The following is a 13946-nucleotide window of genomic DNA, read 5'->3' as shown; positions in this document are numbered from 1 at the left end:
GCAAGGAAGGAAGTCACCGCGAAGCATTATCGCCGTATTTGGCGAAAATATGTTGCGTGGTGCGAGCAGCGGAGTGCTCCGATGGAGGAATTTCAACTGGGTCGTTTTCCTACATTTCCTGCAATCAGGATTGTCTATGGGTCTCAAATTGGGATCTATTAAGGTTCAAATTTCGGCCCTATCAATATTCTTCCAAAAAGAATTGGCCTCAGTCCCTGAGGTCCAGATTTTTATCAAAGGAGTACTGCATATACAGCCTCCTGTGGTGCCTAAGGTGGCACCGTGGGATCTAAATGTAGTTTTAGATTTCCTCAAATCCAATTGGTTTGAACCACTAAAGAATGTGGATTTGAAATATCTCACATGGAAAGTGACTATGTTACTGGCCCTGGCTTCGGCCGGGAGAGTATCTGAACTGGCGGCTTTGTTTTATAAAAGCCCTTATTTAATTTTCCATTCGACATAGGGCAGAGCTGCGGACGCGTCCGCATTTTCTCCCTAAGGTGGTATCAGCGTTTCACCTGAACCAGCCTATTGTAGTGCCTGCGGCTACAGACGACTTGAAGGACTCCAAGTTGTTGGACGTTGTCAGAGCCTTAAAAATATACATTTAAAGGACGGCTGGAGTCAGAAAATCTGACTCGCTGTTTATACTGTATGCACCCAACAAGTTGGGTGCACCTGCTTCTAAGCAGTCGATTGCTCGTTGGATTTGTAACAAAATTCAACTTGTACATTCTGTGGCAGGCCTGCCACAGCCTAAATCTGTTAAGGCCCATTCCGCAAGGAAGGTGGGCTCATCTTGGGCGGCTGCCCGAGGGGTCTCGGCATTACAACTCTGCCGAGCAGCTACGTGGTCAGGGGAGAACACGTTTGTAAATTTTTACAAATTTGATACCCTGGCAAAGGAGGACCTGGAGTTCTCTCATTCGGTGCTGCAGAGTCATCCGCACTCTCCCGCCCGTTTGGGAGCTTTGGTATAATCCCCATGGTCCTTTCAGGAACCCCAGCATCCACTTAGGACGATAGAGAAAATAAGAATTTACTTACCGATAATTCTATTTCTCGGAGTCCGTAGTGGATGCTGGGCGCCCATCCCAAGTGCGGATTATCTGCAATACTTGTACATAGTTATTGTTAACTAATTCGGGTTATTGTTTAGGAAGCCATCTTTCAGAGGCTCCTCTGTTATCATACTGTTAACTGGGTTTAGATCACAAGTTGTACGGTGTGATTGGTGTGGCTGGTATGAGTCTTACCCGGGATTCAAAATCCTCCCTTATTGTGTACGCTCGTCCGGGCACAGTACCTAACTGGAGTCTGGAGGAGGGTCATAGGGGGAGGAGCCAGTACACACCACCTGACCTGTAAAAGCTTTACTTTTGTGCCCTGTCTCCTGCGGAGCCGCTATTCCCCATGGTCCTTTCAGGAACCCCAGCATCCACTACGGACTCCGAGAAATAGAATTATCGGTAAGTAAATTCTTATTTTTTTGCCAATGTAAGGTAATCTTATTGCAGCCCAGGGCGCCCCCCCCCCAGCGCCCTGCACCCATCAGTGACCGGAGTGTGTGGTGTGCATGGGGAGCAATGGCGCACAGCTGCAGTGCTGTGCGCTACCTTAATGAAGACCGGAGTCTTCAGCCGCCGATTTCCTGGACGTTCTTCTTGCTTCTGGCTCTGCAAGGGGGACGGCGGCGCGGCTCCGGGACCGGACGACCGAGGCTGGGCCTGTGTTCGATCCCTCTGGAGCTAATGGTGTCCAGTAGCCTAGAAGCCCAAGCTAGCTGCAAGCAGGTAGGTTCGCTTCTCTCCCCTAAGTCCCTCGTAGCAGTGAGTCTGTTGCCAGCAGATCTCACTGAAAATAAAAAACCTAAATATACTTTCTTTTCTAGAAGCTCAGGAGAGCCCCTAGTGTGCATCCAGCTCGAGCCGGGCACAGATTCTAACTGAGGTCTGGAGGAGGGGCATAGAGGGAGGAGCCAGTGCACACCAGGTAGTCCTAATTCTTTCTTAGAGTGCCCAGTCTCCTTCGGAGCCCGCTATTCCCCATGGTCCTTACGGAGTTCCCAGCATCCACTAGGACGTCAGAGAAATAAATGTTTTTGAATAACAGGCCCTCAAGGCATCCCAGGTTCAGATTAAGGGTTGTAGAGGCCCTATAAAAAGGTGGGGTAAGGGTGTTGGTGGTTAGGAGGTGGGGAGAGTGTCGGGGGTCAGGACCGAGAGCAGATCAGCAGTCAGGAAGGGGAGAGGAGACAGATCGGGTGGCAGGGTGGAACCTGTGGCAGACTGAGGTGTCCCTTTAGTAGTATAGAAATCATTAGGTTTATTGGAATATAAATTTACCTGTGTCATAAATTATTTATCAATTGATGCTGTTAACTTATTTACTAATCTGCATTGCCTTGAAATTACAACTGCTTCAGAATAGTTACCACCTCTGTGACTGCAATTCACTGGTGTTAAATAAATAAATATTCAGAATTCTTCAAAGCTAAATGTTTTTTATCTGTTAATTAATCCACTTTTAGAACTTAGGGTCGATTCAGCATGGGTTGTAGTTGTGCGAAAACCCCCACAACTACAACCCTTTTCTCTAACATACAGGGGGACACCCAGCACAGGGCAAGTCCCCTAATATGCAAGCGCATCGCTATACTGTGGGTCACAATGGCTGAGTGTGACATCACGTAGCCGCCACAGCCTGCCCCGCAAAGGGTCCGGACTGTGCCCCCTAAACAGTGTGTTGACACCTACAAAAAGCGGTATCGACACTCCATTACTGCTACCCGCCGGCTCTTAAACTGCGATTATGTATGATAGCAGTTTAAGACCTTGTGCAGAAGTGCACAGCTGTGCGTGCATGGGCAGAAGTGCGGAAATTGGCAAATAGCGATTTCCACACTTCTGCGTGGCTAGCTGAATTAGCACCTTAATACAGAAAAAAAAAGTTTTATTGTTTTTTTAACCTAAGGTCTGGACTTACTATGGGGCTCAGGGTGTATGCATGTTTTTATTGCGTAAAATGCTACTTTCTGTACCGCACACAAAAAGACAGCAAAAAATTCCCCCCCCCCCCTTCCCGAAAATCAGTATTGTCTGACCAAAGTAAGACAGTTGGGAGATTTAGTGCATATGTCTGTTAGTTTGTTTTCTGAGGGACTGCTTATAATTTGTCATCACAGTTTATGTATGGGAGTATTGTGTGTGTAGGTTTGGGGTAGTTTGGTAGCCAGAGAAGGGTAAGGCCCAAACTCTAGGGGAACTCTGTTGTCTAGGTCATTCCAACTCTACAGTAGGTACTCACACACCAGTATGATACTGAGAGGAGGTCTGTTACTAGATGGATTACTCTTTCTGACAACTTTCTTCATGATCTACTTTAACTCTACCCCATGTCCTCAGTCTTTTCTTACCCATGCACTGTAGTAATCGGTTATCGTAATAGTATCCATGTTTGCAGTAACATTCATAGCTGGGCTGGGTATTCACGCACTTTCCTTCTTTGCAGATCTCTTGTCCAAAGAGCTCACACTCATCAATATCTGTAAAAGAAAAATGTTTTATTAATACGTTTACTTCATGTCTGTCAAGTCCAACAAAGAAAAGGATATCACAAAACACACTTGACATTAAAGTGGACACACCTACACACAAGTGCACATCCTAAGGATATAAACATTTATACTGTATTATACCTGTCTATGGGGGGTATTCAGTTGTTTGAAAAGTCAGTTGGGTGTCTGTTTTTTCCTATCTAATAGACAGGAAAAAACAGACACCAAACCGACTCTTCAAACATTTGAATTCCCCCCTACAGATGGGCCCACGGTTATCTTGACTAGTTTTCTGCGCCTAGTCACAACATGATTTATTAGCATATACCCCTTCATCTATTGTTCTCAACTGCGATACAATACAGAGAACAATACAGCAGGGGATTAAGTCATTACAGCAGGGGATTAAGTCCGACTGGTCAGTCTCAGTTAATCCTATTAAAGGTCAAGATAAATGTGGACCCATATGTCTATTACCCAGATTGAGGATATCCCATTACTGACAAGAACACATTCATTTTGCTCCTGATAAACTTTATGTGACAGCATCAAATCCTAGGAAGACTTGAGCCAAGATGTAATCCTGCATGAGTTCCGCGGCCGTGCGGTTTGCCGGCCAAACTCAGACTTTTTATAAAGAGGCAATCACTTACAGGGCATGGTTTTGCCTTGTAAGTGATTGCCCCTTTAAAAAAAAGTCTGAGTTTGGCTGGCATCCCGCACAGATGCCGAACGTGAGCGGCAATACATCCCGCCCTTGGTCTTTATTAGTCTATTGTTTTGTGAAACACTTTAAAGGGCTAGATGCATCATCGCTTGGAAAGTGATAAAAAGGAGAGTGAAAAAGTACCAGCCAATCAGGTCCTAACTGCCATGCCATAGGCTGTGTTTGAAAAAATAAGATTTTACTTACCGGTAAATCTATTTCTCGTAGTCCGTAGAGCATGCTGGGACTCCGTAAGGACCATGGGGAATAGACGGGCTCCGCAGGAGATAGGGCACTTTAAGAAAGCTTTGGACTCTGGGTGTGCACTGGCTCCTCCCTCTATGCCCCTCGTCCAGACCTCAGTTAAGGAAACTGTGCCCAGAGGAGATGGACAGTACGAGGAAGGATTTTTGTAAATCTAAGGGCGAGATCCATACCAGCCACACCGTATAACTTGTGATACACTACCCAGTCAACAGTATGAACAACAACATAGCCTCGGTTCAACCGATAAACTATAACATAACCCTTATGTAAGCAACAACTATATACAAGTCTTGTAGAAGAAGTCCGCACTTGGGACGGGCGCCAGGCATCCTCTACGGACTACAAGAAATAGATTTACCGGTAAGTAAAATCTTATTTTCTCTAACGTCCTTGAGGATGCTGGGACTCCGTAAGGACCATGGGGATTATACCAAAGCTCCCAAACGGGCGGGAGAGTGTGGATGACTCTGCAGCACCAATTGAGCAAACATGAGGTCCTCCTCAGCCAGGGTATCAAACTTGTAGAACTTTGCAAAGGTGTTTGAACCCGACCAAGTAGCAGCTCGGCACAATTGCAATGCCGAGACCCCTCGGGCAGCCGCCCAAGAAGAGCCCACTTTCCTAGTGGAATGGGCCTTAACCGATTTAGGCAATGGCAAACCTGCCGTAGAATGCGCCTGCTGAATCGTATTACAGATCCAGCGAGCAATAGTCTGCTTTGAAGCAGGAGCGCCAACCTTGTTGGCCGCATACAGAACAAACAGAGCTTCAGTCTTCCTGATTCTAGCCGTTCTGGTCACATAAATCTTCAAAGCCCTGACCACATCCAGGGACTCGGAATCCTCCAAGTCCCGTATAGCCACAGGCACGACAATAGGTTGGTTCACATGAAAAGATGAGACCACTTTTGGCAGAAATTGAGGACGAGTCCTCAACTCTGCCCTATCCACGTGAAAAACCAAGTATGGGCTTTTGTGTGATAAAGCCGCCAATTCTGAAACACGTCTTGCCGAAGCCAATGCCAACAACATGACCACTTTCCACGTGAGGTATTTCAACTCCACAGTTTTGAGTGGTTCAAACCAAGGTGACTTGAGGAAACGTAACACCACGTTAAGATCCCAAGGCGCCACCGGAGGCACAAAGGGAGGCTGAATATGCAGCACACCCTTCACAAAAGTCTGTACTTCAGGAAGAGAGGCTAATTCTCTTTGAAAGAAAATGGACACTCCTGTTTGAAGGAAGTGAAGTAGACGGCCCAAATGGAACTCCTCCATAGGAGCCGCTCTGGCCTCACACCAAGAAACATATTTTCACCATATACGGTGAAAATGTTTTAACGTCACGTCTTTCCTAGCCTTGATCAGGGTAGGAATGACCTCCTCCGGAATCCCTTTTTCCGCTAGGATCCGGCGTTCAACCGCCATGCCATCAAACGCAGCCGCGGTAAGTCTTGGAACAGACAGGGCCCCTGCCGCAGCAGGTCCTGCCTTAGAGGAAGAGGCCACGGATCTTCTGTGAGCAACTCTTGCAGCTCCGGATACCAAGTCCTCCGTGGCCAATCTGGAACAATGAGGATTGTTCTGACCCTGCTTATTCTTATTATTCTCAACACTTTGGGTATGAGAGGAAGAGGAGGAAACACATAGACCGATTTGAACACCCAAGGTGTCACCAGAGCATCCACCGCTACCGCCTGAGGGTCCCTTGACCAGGCGCAATACCGCTTTAGCTTTTTGTTGAGACGGGATGCCATCATGTCTATTTGAGGAAGTCCCCACCGACCCGTGATCTGTGCGAAGACTTCTTGATGAAGACCCCACTCTCCCGGATGCAGGTCGTGTCTGCTGAGGAAGTCCGCCTCCCAGTTATCCACCCCCGGGATGAACACTGCTGATAGCGCGCTTACATGGCCTTCCGCCCAGTGTAGAATCCTGGTCGCTTCTGCCATGGCCACTCTGCTCCTCGGTCCGCCTTGGCGGTTTATATGAGCCACTGCCGTGACATTGTCTGACTGAATCAGAACCGGTTTTTCCCGAAGCAATTCCTCCGCTTGACGTAGGGCGTTGTATATGGCCCTCAACTCCAGGACGTTGATGTGGAGACAAGTCTCTAGATTTGACCAGAGACCTTGGAAATTTCTTCCCAGTGTGACTGCTACCCAGCCTTGGAGGCTTGCGTCCGTGGTCACCAGGACCCAGTCCTGAATGCCGAACCTGCGACCCTCTAGTAGGTGAGCACTGTGCAGCCACCACAGGAGAGATACCCTGGTCCTGGGAGACAGGGTGATCCTTCGATGCATTTGTTAATGGGACCCGGACCACTTGTCCAAGAGGTCCCATTGAAAAGTCCTCGCATGGAACCTGCCGAAAGGGATGGCCTCGCATGAAGCCACCATCTTCCCCAGGACCCGCGTGCAATGATGCACTGAAACCTGTTTTGGTTTTAATAGGTTCCTGGCCAGGGCTATGAGCTCCTGAACCTTTTTGACCGGAAGAAAAACCTTTTTCTGGTCTGTGTCTAGAATCAGGCCCAAAAAAGTTAGACGCGTTGTAGGGACTAGCTGGGACTTCGGTATATTGAGAATCCAGCCGTGTAACTGCAACGTCTTCATGGACAGAGACACGCTGTCCAGCAACTTCTCCCGAGATCTCGCCTTTATGAGGAGATCGTCCAAGTATGGGATAATTGTGACTCCCTGCCTGCGCAGGAGCACCATCATTTCCGCCATTACCTTGGTGAAAATTCTCGGGGCCGTGGAAAGCCCAAACGGCAACGTCTGAAATTGGTAGTGACAGTCCAGCACTGCAAATCTCAGGAACGCCTGATGAGGGGGGAATACCGGAACATGAAGGTAAGCATCCTTTATGTCCAGGGACACCATCCAATCCCCCCCCTCCAGGCTGGCGATGACCGCCCTGAGTGATTCCATTTTGAACTTGAACCTCTTCAAGTACAGGTTCAGGGATTTTAGGTTTAAAATGGGTCTGACCGAACCGTCCGGTTTCGGGACCACAAACAGGGTTGAGTAATATCCCTCTCCTTGCTGGAGATGAGGAACTGTGACAATCACCTGTTGAATATACAATTTTTGGATTGTTGCCAACACTAGCTCCCTCTCTGACGGGGAAGCCGGCAGAGCAGACTTGAAAAACCGGCGAGGAGGCAAGTCTTCGAATTCTAGCCTGTATCCTTGAGAAACAATCTCTAATGCCCAGGGATCCACCTGCGAGTGAACCCAGATGTGGCTAAAAAACCGAAGACGAGCCCCCACTAGATCTGCCTCCCCCCGGGAAGCCCCAGCGTAATGCGGTGGACTTTGCAGACGCAGGGGAGGACTTCTGCTCTTGGGAACTAGCTGTGTGCAGCTTCTTTCCCCTGCCTTTCCCTCTGGCAACAAAGGACGATCCCCGTACCTTTTTGTTTTTATTGGAACGAAAGGACTGCATTTGATAATGAGGTGCCTTTTTTGTATGCTGCGGGGGGACATAAGGTAAGAAATTCGACTTACCAGCCGTAGCAGTAGAGACAAGGTCCGAGAGGCCGTCTCCAAACAACTCCTCCCCTTTGTAAGGCAAGGACTCCATATGCCGCTTTGAATCGGCATCTCCCGTCCACTGTCGGGTCCACAAGAGCCGCCTAGCAGAAATAGACATAGCATTTATTCTGGAGCTTAATAAATAAATGTCTCTCTGAGCATCTCTCATATACAAGGCAGCATCTCTGGTATGCTCTATGGTCATTTGAATGGCATCCCTATCTAAGGTGTCAATCTCCGTAGGTAAGGAATCTGCCCATGCCACAACCGCACTACAAACCCAGGCCGACGCCATAGCCGGTCTAACAATAGTACCTGAATGAGTGTAAATGTGCTTCATGGTAATTTCCTGCCTGCGATCAGCAGGATCCTTGAGGGAAGCCGTATCCTGAGAAGGCAGTGCCACCTTTTTGGACAAGCGTGTCAGCGCCTTGTCTACTTTAGGCGAAGATTCCCATCGTATCCTATCCGTTTGTGGAAAAGGATACGCCATAAGAATCCTTTTGGGAACTTGTGGTCTCCTATCCGGAGATTCCCAAGCCTTTTCGCACAATTCACTCAGTTTAAATGAGGAAGGAAGGGTGACTTCAGGCTTTTTCCCTTTATACATGTGTACCCTCGTGTCAGGGACAGGGGGTTCCTCAGTAATATGCAAAACCTCTTTAATGGCAATAATCATGTACCGAATACCTTTTGCCACCCTCGGCTGTAATTTTGCATCTTCATAGTCGACACTAGAGTCAGTATCCGTGTCGGTATCTGTGTCATCGATCTGGGATATGGTGCGCTTCCGAGACCCCGAAGGGCCTGGCGCCACAGGGACAGGCATGGACTGGCTACCTGACTGATCCCTAGCTTCAGCCTTGTCTAACCTTTTATGCAATAGATTGACATTTGCATTCAAGACATTCAGCATATCCACCCATTCCGGTGTCGGTGTTGCCGACAGCGACATGACATTCAAGCACTCCCCCTCCACATTAAGCGAGCCTTCCTCGTCAAACATGTCGACACATGCATACCGACACACTTCACACACACACAGGGAACCTCTTTTCTGAAGACAGTATCCCCTTCAAGGCCCTTTGGAGAGACAGAGAGAGAGTCTGCCAGCACACACCCCAGCGCAATGACCCTGGAGACCAACACAAAATGTTTTTCCCCCAGCCGCGCTGTATAATATGTTATCCGCCAATTATGTGCCCCCCCCCCTTCTCTCTTTTAAACACCCCTTCACCGTATGTAAGCAGGGGAGAGTCCGGAGAGCTTCCTCTCAGCGGTGCTGTGGAGAGAAAATGGCGCTGGTGAGTGCTGAGGGAGAAGCCCCGCCCCCTCGGCAGCGGGCTTCTGTCCCGCTCAAACTTACTAAAATATGACGGGGGCTCTATTATATACATGTACAGTGCCCACCTGTACATGGTCTTTTGCCATAATAGAGGTGTTATATTGCTGCCCAGGGCGCCCCCCCCTGCGCCCTGCACCCTTACCGTGACCGGAGTATGTGAGGTGTATGGGAGCAATGATGCACAGCTGCAGTGCTGTGCGTTACCTCAGTGAAGCTGAAGGCTTCTGCCGCCTGACGTCTTCTGACTTTGGTTCTTCTGGCTCTGTGAGGAGAACGGCGGCGCGGCTCTGGGGGTGGACGCCCAGTAAGAACCTGTGTTCACCCCCTCTGGAGCTAATGGTGTCCAGTAGCCGAGGAAGCAGAGCCTATCTTAGACAAGAAGGTCTGCCCCTCTCTCCTCAGTCCCTCGATGCAGGGAGCCTGTTGCCAGCAGTGCTCCCTGTAAAAAAGTAGAACAAAATCCAAACAAAAATGCTTCTAGGCAGAGAACTCAGGAGAGCTCTCTGCAGTGCACCCATCCTGCTCTGGGCACAGTGTAAAACTTAGGTCTGGAGGAGGGGCATAGAGGGAGGAGCCAGTGCAAACCCAGAGTCCAAAGCTTTCTTAAAGTGCCCTATGTCCTGCGGAGCCAGTCTATTCCCCATGGTCCTTATGGAGTCCCAGCATCCTCAAGGACGTTAGAGAAAATAAGATTTTACTTACCGATAAATCTATTTCTCGTAGTCCGTAGTGGATGCTGGGACTCCGTCAGGACCATGGGGATTAGCGGCTCCGCAGGAGACAGGGCACAAAAATAAAAGCTTTAGGACTAGGTGGTGTGCACTGGCTCCTCCCCCTATGACCCTCCTCCAAGCCTCAGTTAGGATACTGTGCCCGGACGAGCGTACACAATAAGGAAGGATTTTGAATCCCGGGTAAGACTCATACCAGCCACACCAATCACACCGTACAACTTGTGATCTGAACCCAGTTAACAGCATGACAAACGGAGGAGCCTCTGAACAGACGGCTCACAACAATAACAACCCGATTTTTTTGTAACAATAACTATGTACAAGTATTGCAGACAATCCGCACTTGGGATGGGCGCCCAGCATCCACTACGGACTACGAGAAATAGATTTATCGGTAAGTAAAATCTTATTTTCTCTGACGTCCTAGTGGATGCTGGGACTCCGTCAGGACCATGGGGATTATACCAAAGCTCCCAAACGGGCGGGAGAGTGCGGATGACTCTGCAGCACCGAATGAGAGAACTCCAGGTCCTCTTTAGCCAGGGTATCAAATTTGTAGAATTTTACAAACGTGTTCTCCCCCGACCACGTAGCTGCTCGGCAGAGTTGTAATGCCGAGACCCCTCGGGCAGCCGCCCAAGATGAGCCCACCTTCCTTGTGGAATGGGCCTTGATAGATTTAGGCTGTGGCAGGCCTGCCACAGAATGTGCAAGTTGAATTGTGCTACAAATCCAACGAGCAATCGTCTGCTTAGAAGCAGGAGCACCCAGCTTGTTGGGTGCATACAGTATAAACAGCGAGTCAGATTTTCTGACTCCAGCCGTCCTTGAAATATATATTTTCAATGCCCTGACAGCGTCCAGCAACTTGGAATCCTCCAAATCGCTAGTAGCCGCAGGCACCACAATAGGCTGGTTCAGGTGAAACGCTGAAACCACCTTAGGCAGAAACTGAGGACGCGTCCGCAGTTCTGCCCTGTCCGAATGGAAAATCAGATATGGGCTTTTATACGATAAAGCCGCCAATTCTGACACTCTCCTGGCTGAAGCCAGGGCCAGTAGCATGGTTACTTTCCATGTAAGATATTTCAAATCCACCGATTTGAGTGGCTCAAACCAATGGGATTTGAGAAAATCCAAAACTACATTAAGATCCCACGGAGCCACTGGGGGCACAACCGGGGGCTGTATATGTAGTACTCCTTTTACAAAAATCTGGACTTCAGGAACTGAAGCCAATTCTTTCTGGAAGAAAATCGACAGGGCCGAAATTTGAACCTTAATGGACCCTAATTTGAGGCCCATAGACAATCCTGTTTGCAGGAAATGTAGGAATCGACCCAGTTGAAATTCCTCCGTCGGGGCCTTCCTGGCCTCACACCACGCAACATATTTTCTCCAAATGCGGTGATAATGTTGTGCAGTCACCTCCTTCCTGGCTTTTACCAGGGTAGGGATGACCTCTTCCGGAATGCCTTTTTCCCTTAGAATTCGGCGTTCAACCGCCATGCCGTCAAACGCAGCCGCGGTAAGTCTTAGAATAGACACGGTCCCTGCTGAAGCAGGTCCCGTCTTAGAGGTAGAGGCCACGGATCTTCCGTGAGCATCTCCTGAAGTTCCGGGTACCAAGTTCTTCTTGGCCAATCCGGAGCCACGAGTATAGTTCTTACTCCTCTCCGTCTTATAATTCTCAGTACCTTGGGTATGAGAGGCAGAGGAGGGAACACATACACCGACTGGTACACCCACGGTGTTACCAGAGCGTCCCAGCTATTGCCTGAGGGTCTCTTGACCTGGCGCAATACCTGTCCAGTTTTTTGTTCAGACGGGACGCCATCGTGTCCACCTTTGGTCTTTCCCAACGGTTCACAATCATGTGGAAGACTTCCAGATGAAGTCCCCACTCTCCCGGGTGGAGGTCGTGCCTGCTGAGGAAGTCTGCTTCCCAGTTGTCCACTCCCGGAATGAACACCGCTGACAGTGTTATCACATGAATTTTCGCCCCGCGAAGAATCCTTGCTGCCATTTCCCTCCTGCTTCTTGTGCCGCCCTGTCTGTTTACGTGGGCGACTGCCGTGATGTTGTCCGACTGGATCAGCACCGGTTGACTTTGAAGCAGAGGTCTTCCTAGGCTCAGAGCATTGTAAATTGCCCTTAGCTCCAGTATATTTACGTGGAGAGAAGTCTCCAGACTTGACCACACTCCTTGGAAATTTCTTCCCTGTGTGACTGCTCCCCAGCCTCTCAGGCTGGCATCCGTGGTCACCAGGACCCAGTCCTGAATGCCGAATCTGCTGCCCTCTAGTAGATGAGCACTCTGCAGCCACCACAGAAGAGACACCCTTGTCCTTGGAGACAGGATTATCCGCTGATGCATCTGAAGATGCGATCCGGACCAATCGTCCAGTAGATCCCACTGAAAAATTCTTGCGTGAAATCTGCCGAATGGAATCGCTTCGTAAGAAGCCACCATTTTTCCCAGGACTCTTGTGCATTGATGCACTGACACTTGGCCTGGTTTTAGGAGGTTTCTGACTAGCTCGGATAACTCCCTGGCTTTCTCCTCCGGGAGAAACACCTTTTTCTGGACTGTGTCCAGAATCATCCCTAGGAACAGCAGACGTGTCGTCGGAATCAGCTGCGATTTTGGAATATTTAGAATCCACCCGTGCTGTCGTAGAACTACTTGAGATAGTGCTACTCCGACCTCCAACTGTTCTCTGGACCTTGCCCTTATCAGGAGATCGTCCAAGTAAGGGATAATTAAGACGCCTTTTCTTTGAAGAAGAATCATCATTTCGGCCATTACCTTGGTAAAGACCCGGGGTGCCGTGGACAATCCAAACGGCAGCGTCTGAAACTGATAGTGACAGTTCTGTACCACGAACCTGAGGTACCCTTGGTGAGAAGGGCAAATTGGGACATGGAGGTAATCATCCTTGATGTCCAGGGACACCATATAGTCCCCTTCTTCCTGGTTCGCTATCACTGCTCTGAGTGACTCCATCTTGATTTGAACCTTTGTATGTAAGTGTTCAAAGATTTCAGATTTAGAATAGGTCTCACCGAGCCGTCTGGCTTCAGTACCACAATTAGTGTGGAATAATACCCCTTTCCTTGTTGTAGGAGGGGTACTTTGATTATCACCTGCTGGGAATACAGCTTGTGAATTGTTTCCAATACTGCCTCCCTGTCGGAGGGAGACGTTGGTAAAGCAGACTTCAGGAACCTGCGAGGGGGAGACGTCTCGAATTTCCAATCTGTACCCCTGGGATACTACTTGTAGGATCCAGGGGTCCACTTGCGAGTGAGCCCACTGCGTGCTGAAACTCTTGAGACGACCCCCCCTTGTACGGCCCCAGCGTCATGCTGAGGACTTGGCAGAAGCGGTGGAGGGCTTCTGTTCCTGGGAAGGGGCTGCCTGCTGCAGTCTTCTTCCCTTTCCTCTACCCCTGGGCAGATATGACTGGCGTTCTGCCCGCTTGCCCTTATGGGGACGAAAGGACTGAGGCTGAAAAGACGGTGTCTTTTTCTGCTGAGATGTGACTTGGGGTAAAAAAGGTGGATTTTCCAGCTGTTGCCGTGGCCACCAGGTCCGATGGACCGACCCCAAATAACTCCTCCCCTTTATACGGCAATACTTCCATGTGCCGTTTGGAATCTGCATCACCTGACCACTGTCGTGTCCATAAACATCTTCTGGCAGACATGGACATCGCACTTACTCTTGATGCCAGAGTGCAAATATCCCTCTGTGCATCTCGCATATATAGAAATGCATCCTTTAAATGCTCTAT

The 13946-nt window shown here is 49.1% G+C and overlaps 1 protein-coding gene across 1 annotated transcript in view; it reads right to left on the bottom strand.

Annotated features, from left to right (window-relative positions):
- Window positions 1–13946, bottom strand: part of LTBP3 (latent transforming growth factor beta binding protein 3) — a 282983-nt gene that overhangs the window by 91966 nt on the left and 177071 nt on the right. The window contains exon 19 of the mRNA XM_063945201.1: window positions 3419–3547. Within this exon, the coding sequence (XP_063801271.1) occupies window positions 3419–3547 (129 nt within the window). The remainder of the gene's footprint in view (window positions 1–3418; window positions 3548–13946) is intronic.

The sequence above is a fragment of the Pseudophryne corroboree genome, chromosome 11 (assembly GCF_028390025.1).
Source record: "Pseudophryne corroboree isolate aPseCor3 chromosome 11, aPseCor3.hap2, whole genome shotgun sequence".
Lineage (NCBI taxonomy): Eukaryota > Metazoa > Chordata > Amphibia > Anura > Myobatrachidae > Pseudophryne > Pseudophryne corroboree.
The sequence above is the reverse complement of the archived record's forward strand: the minus strand, read 5'-3'. Positions and strand labels throughout refer to the sequence as shown.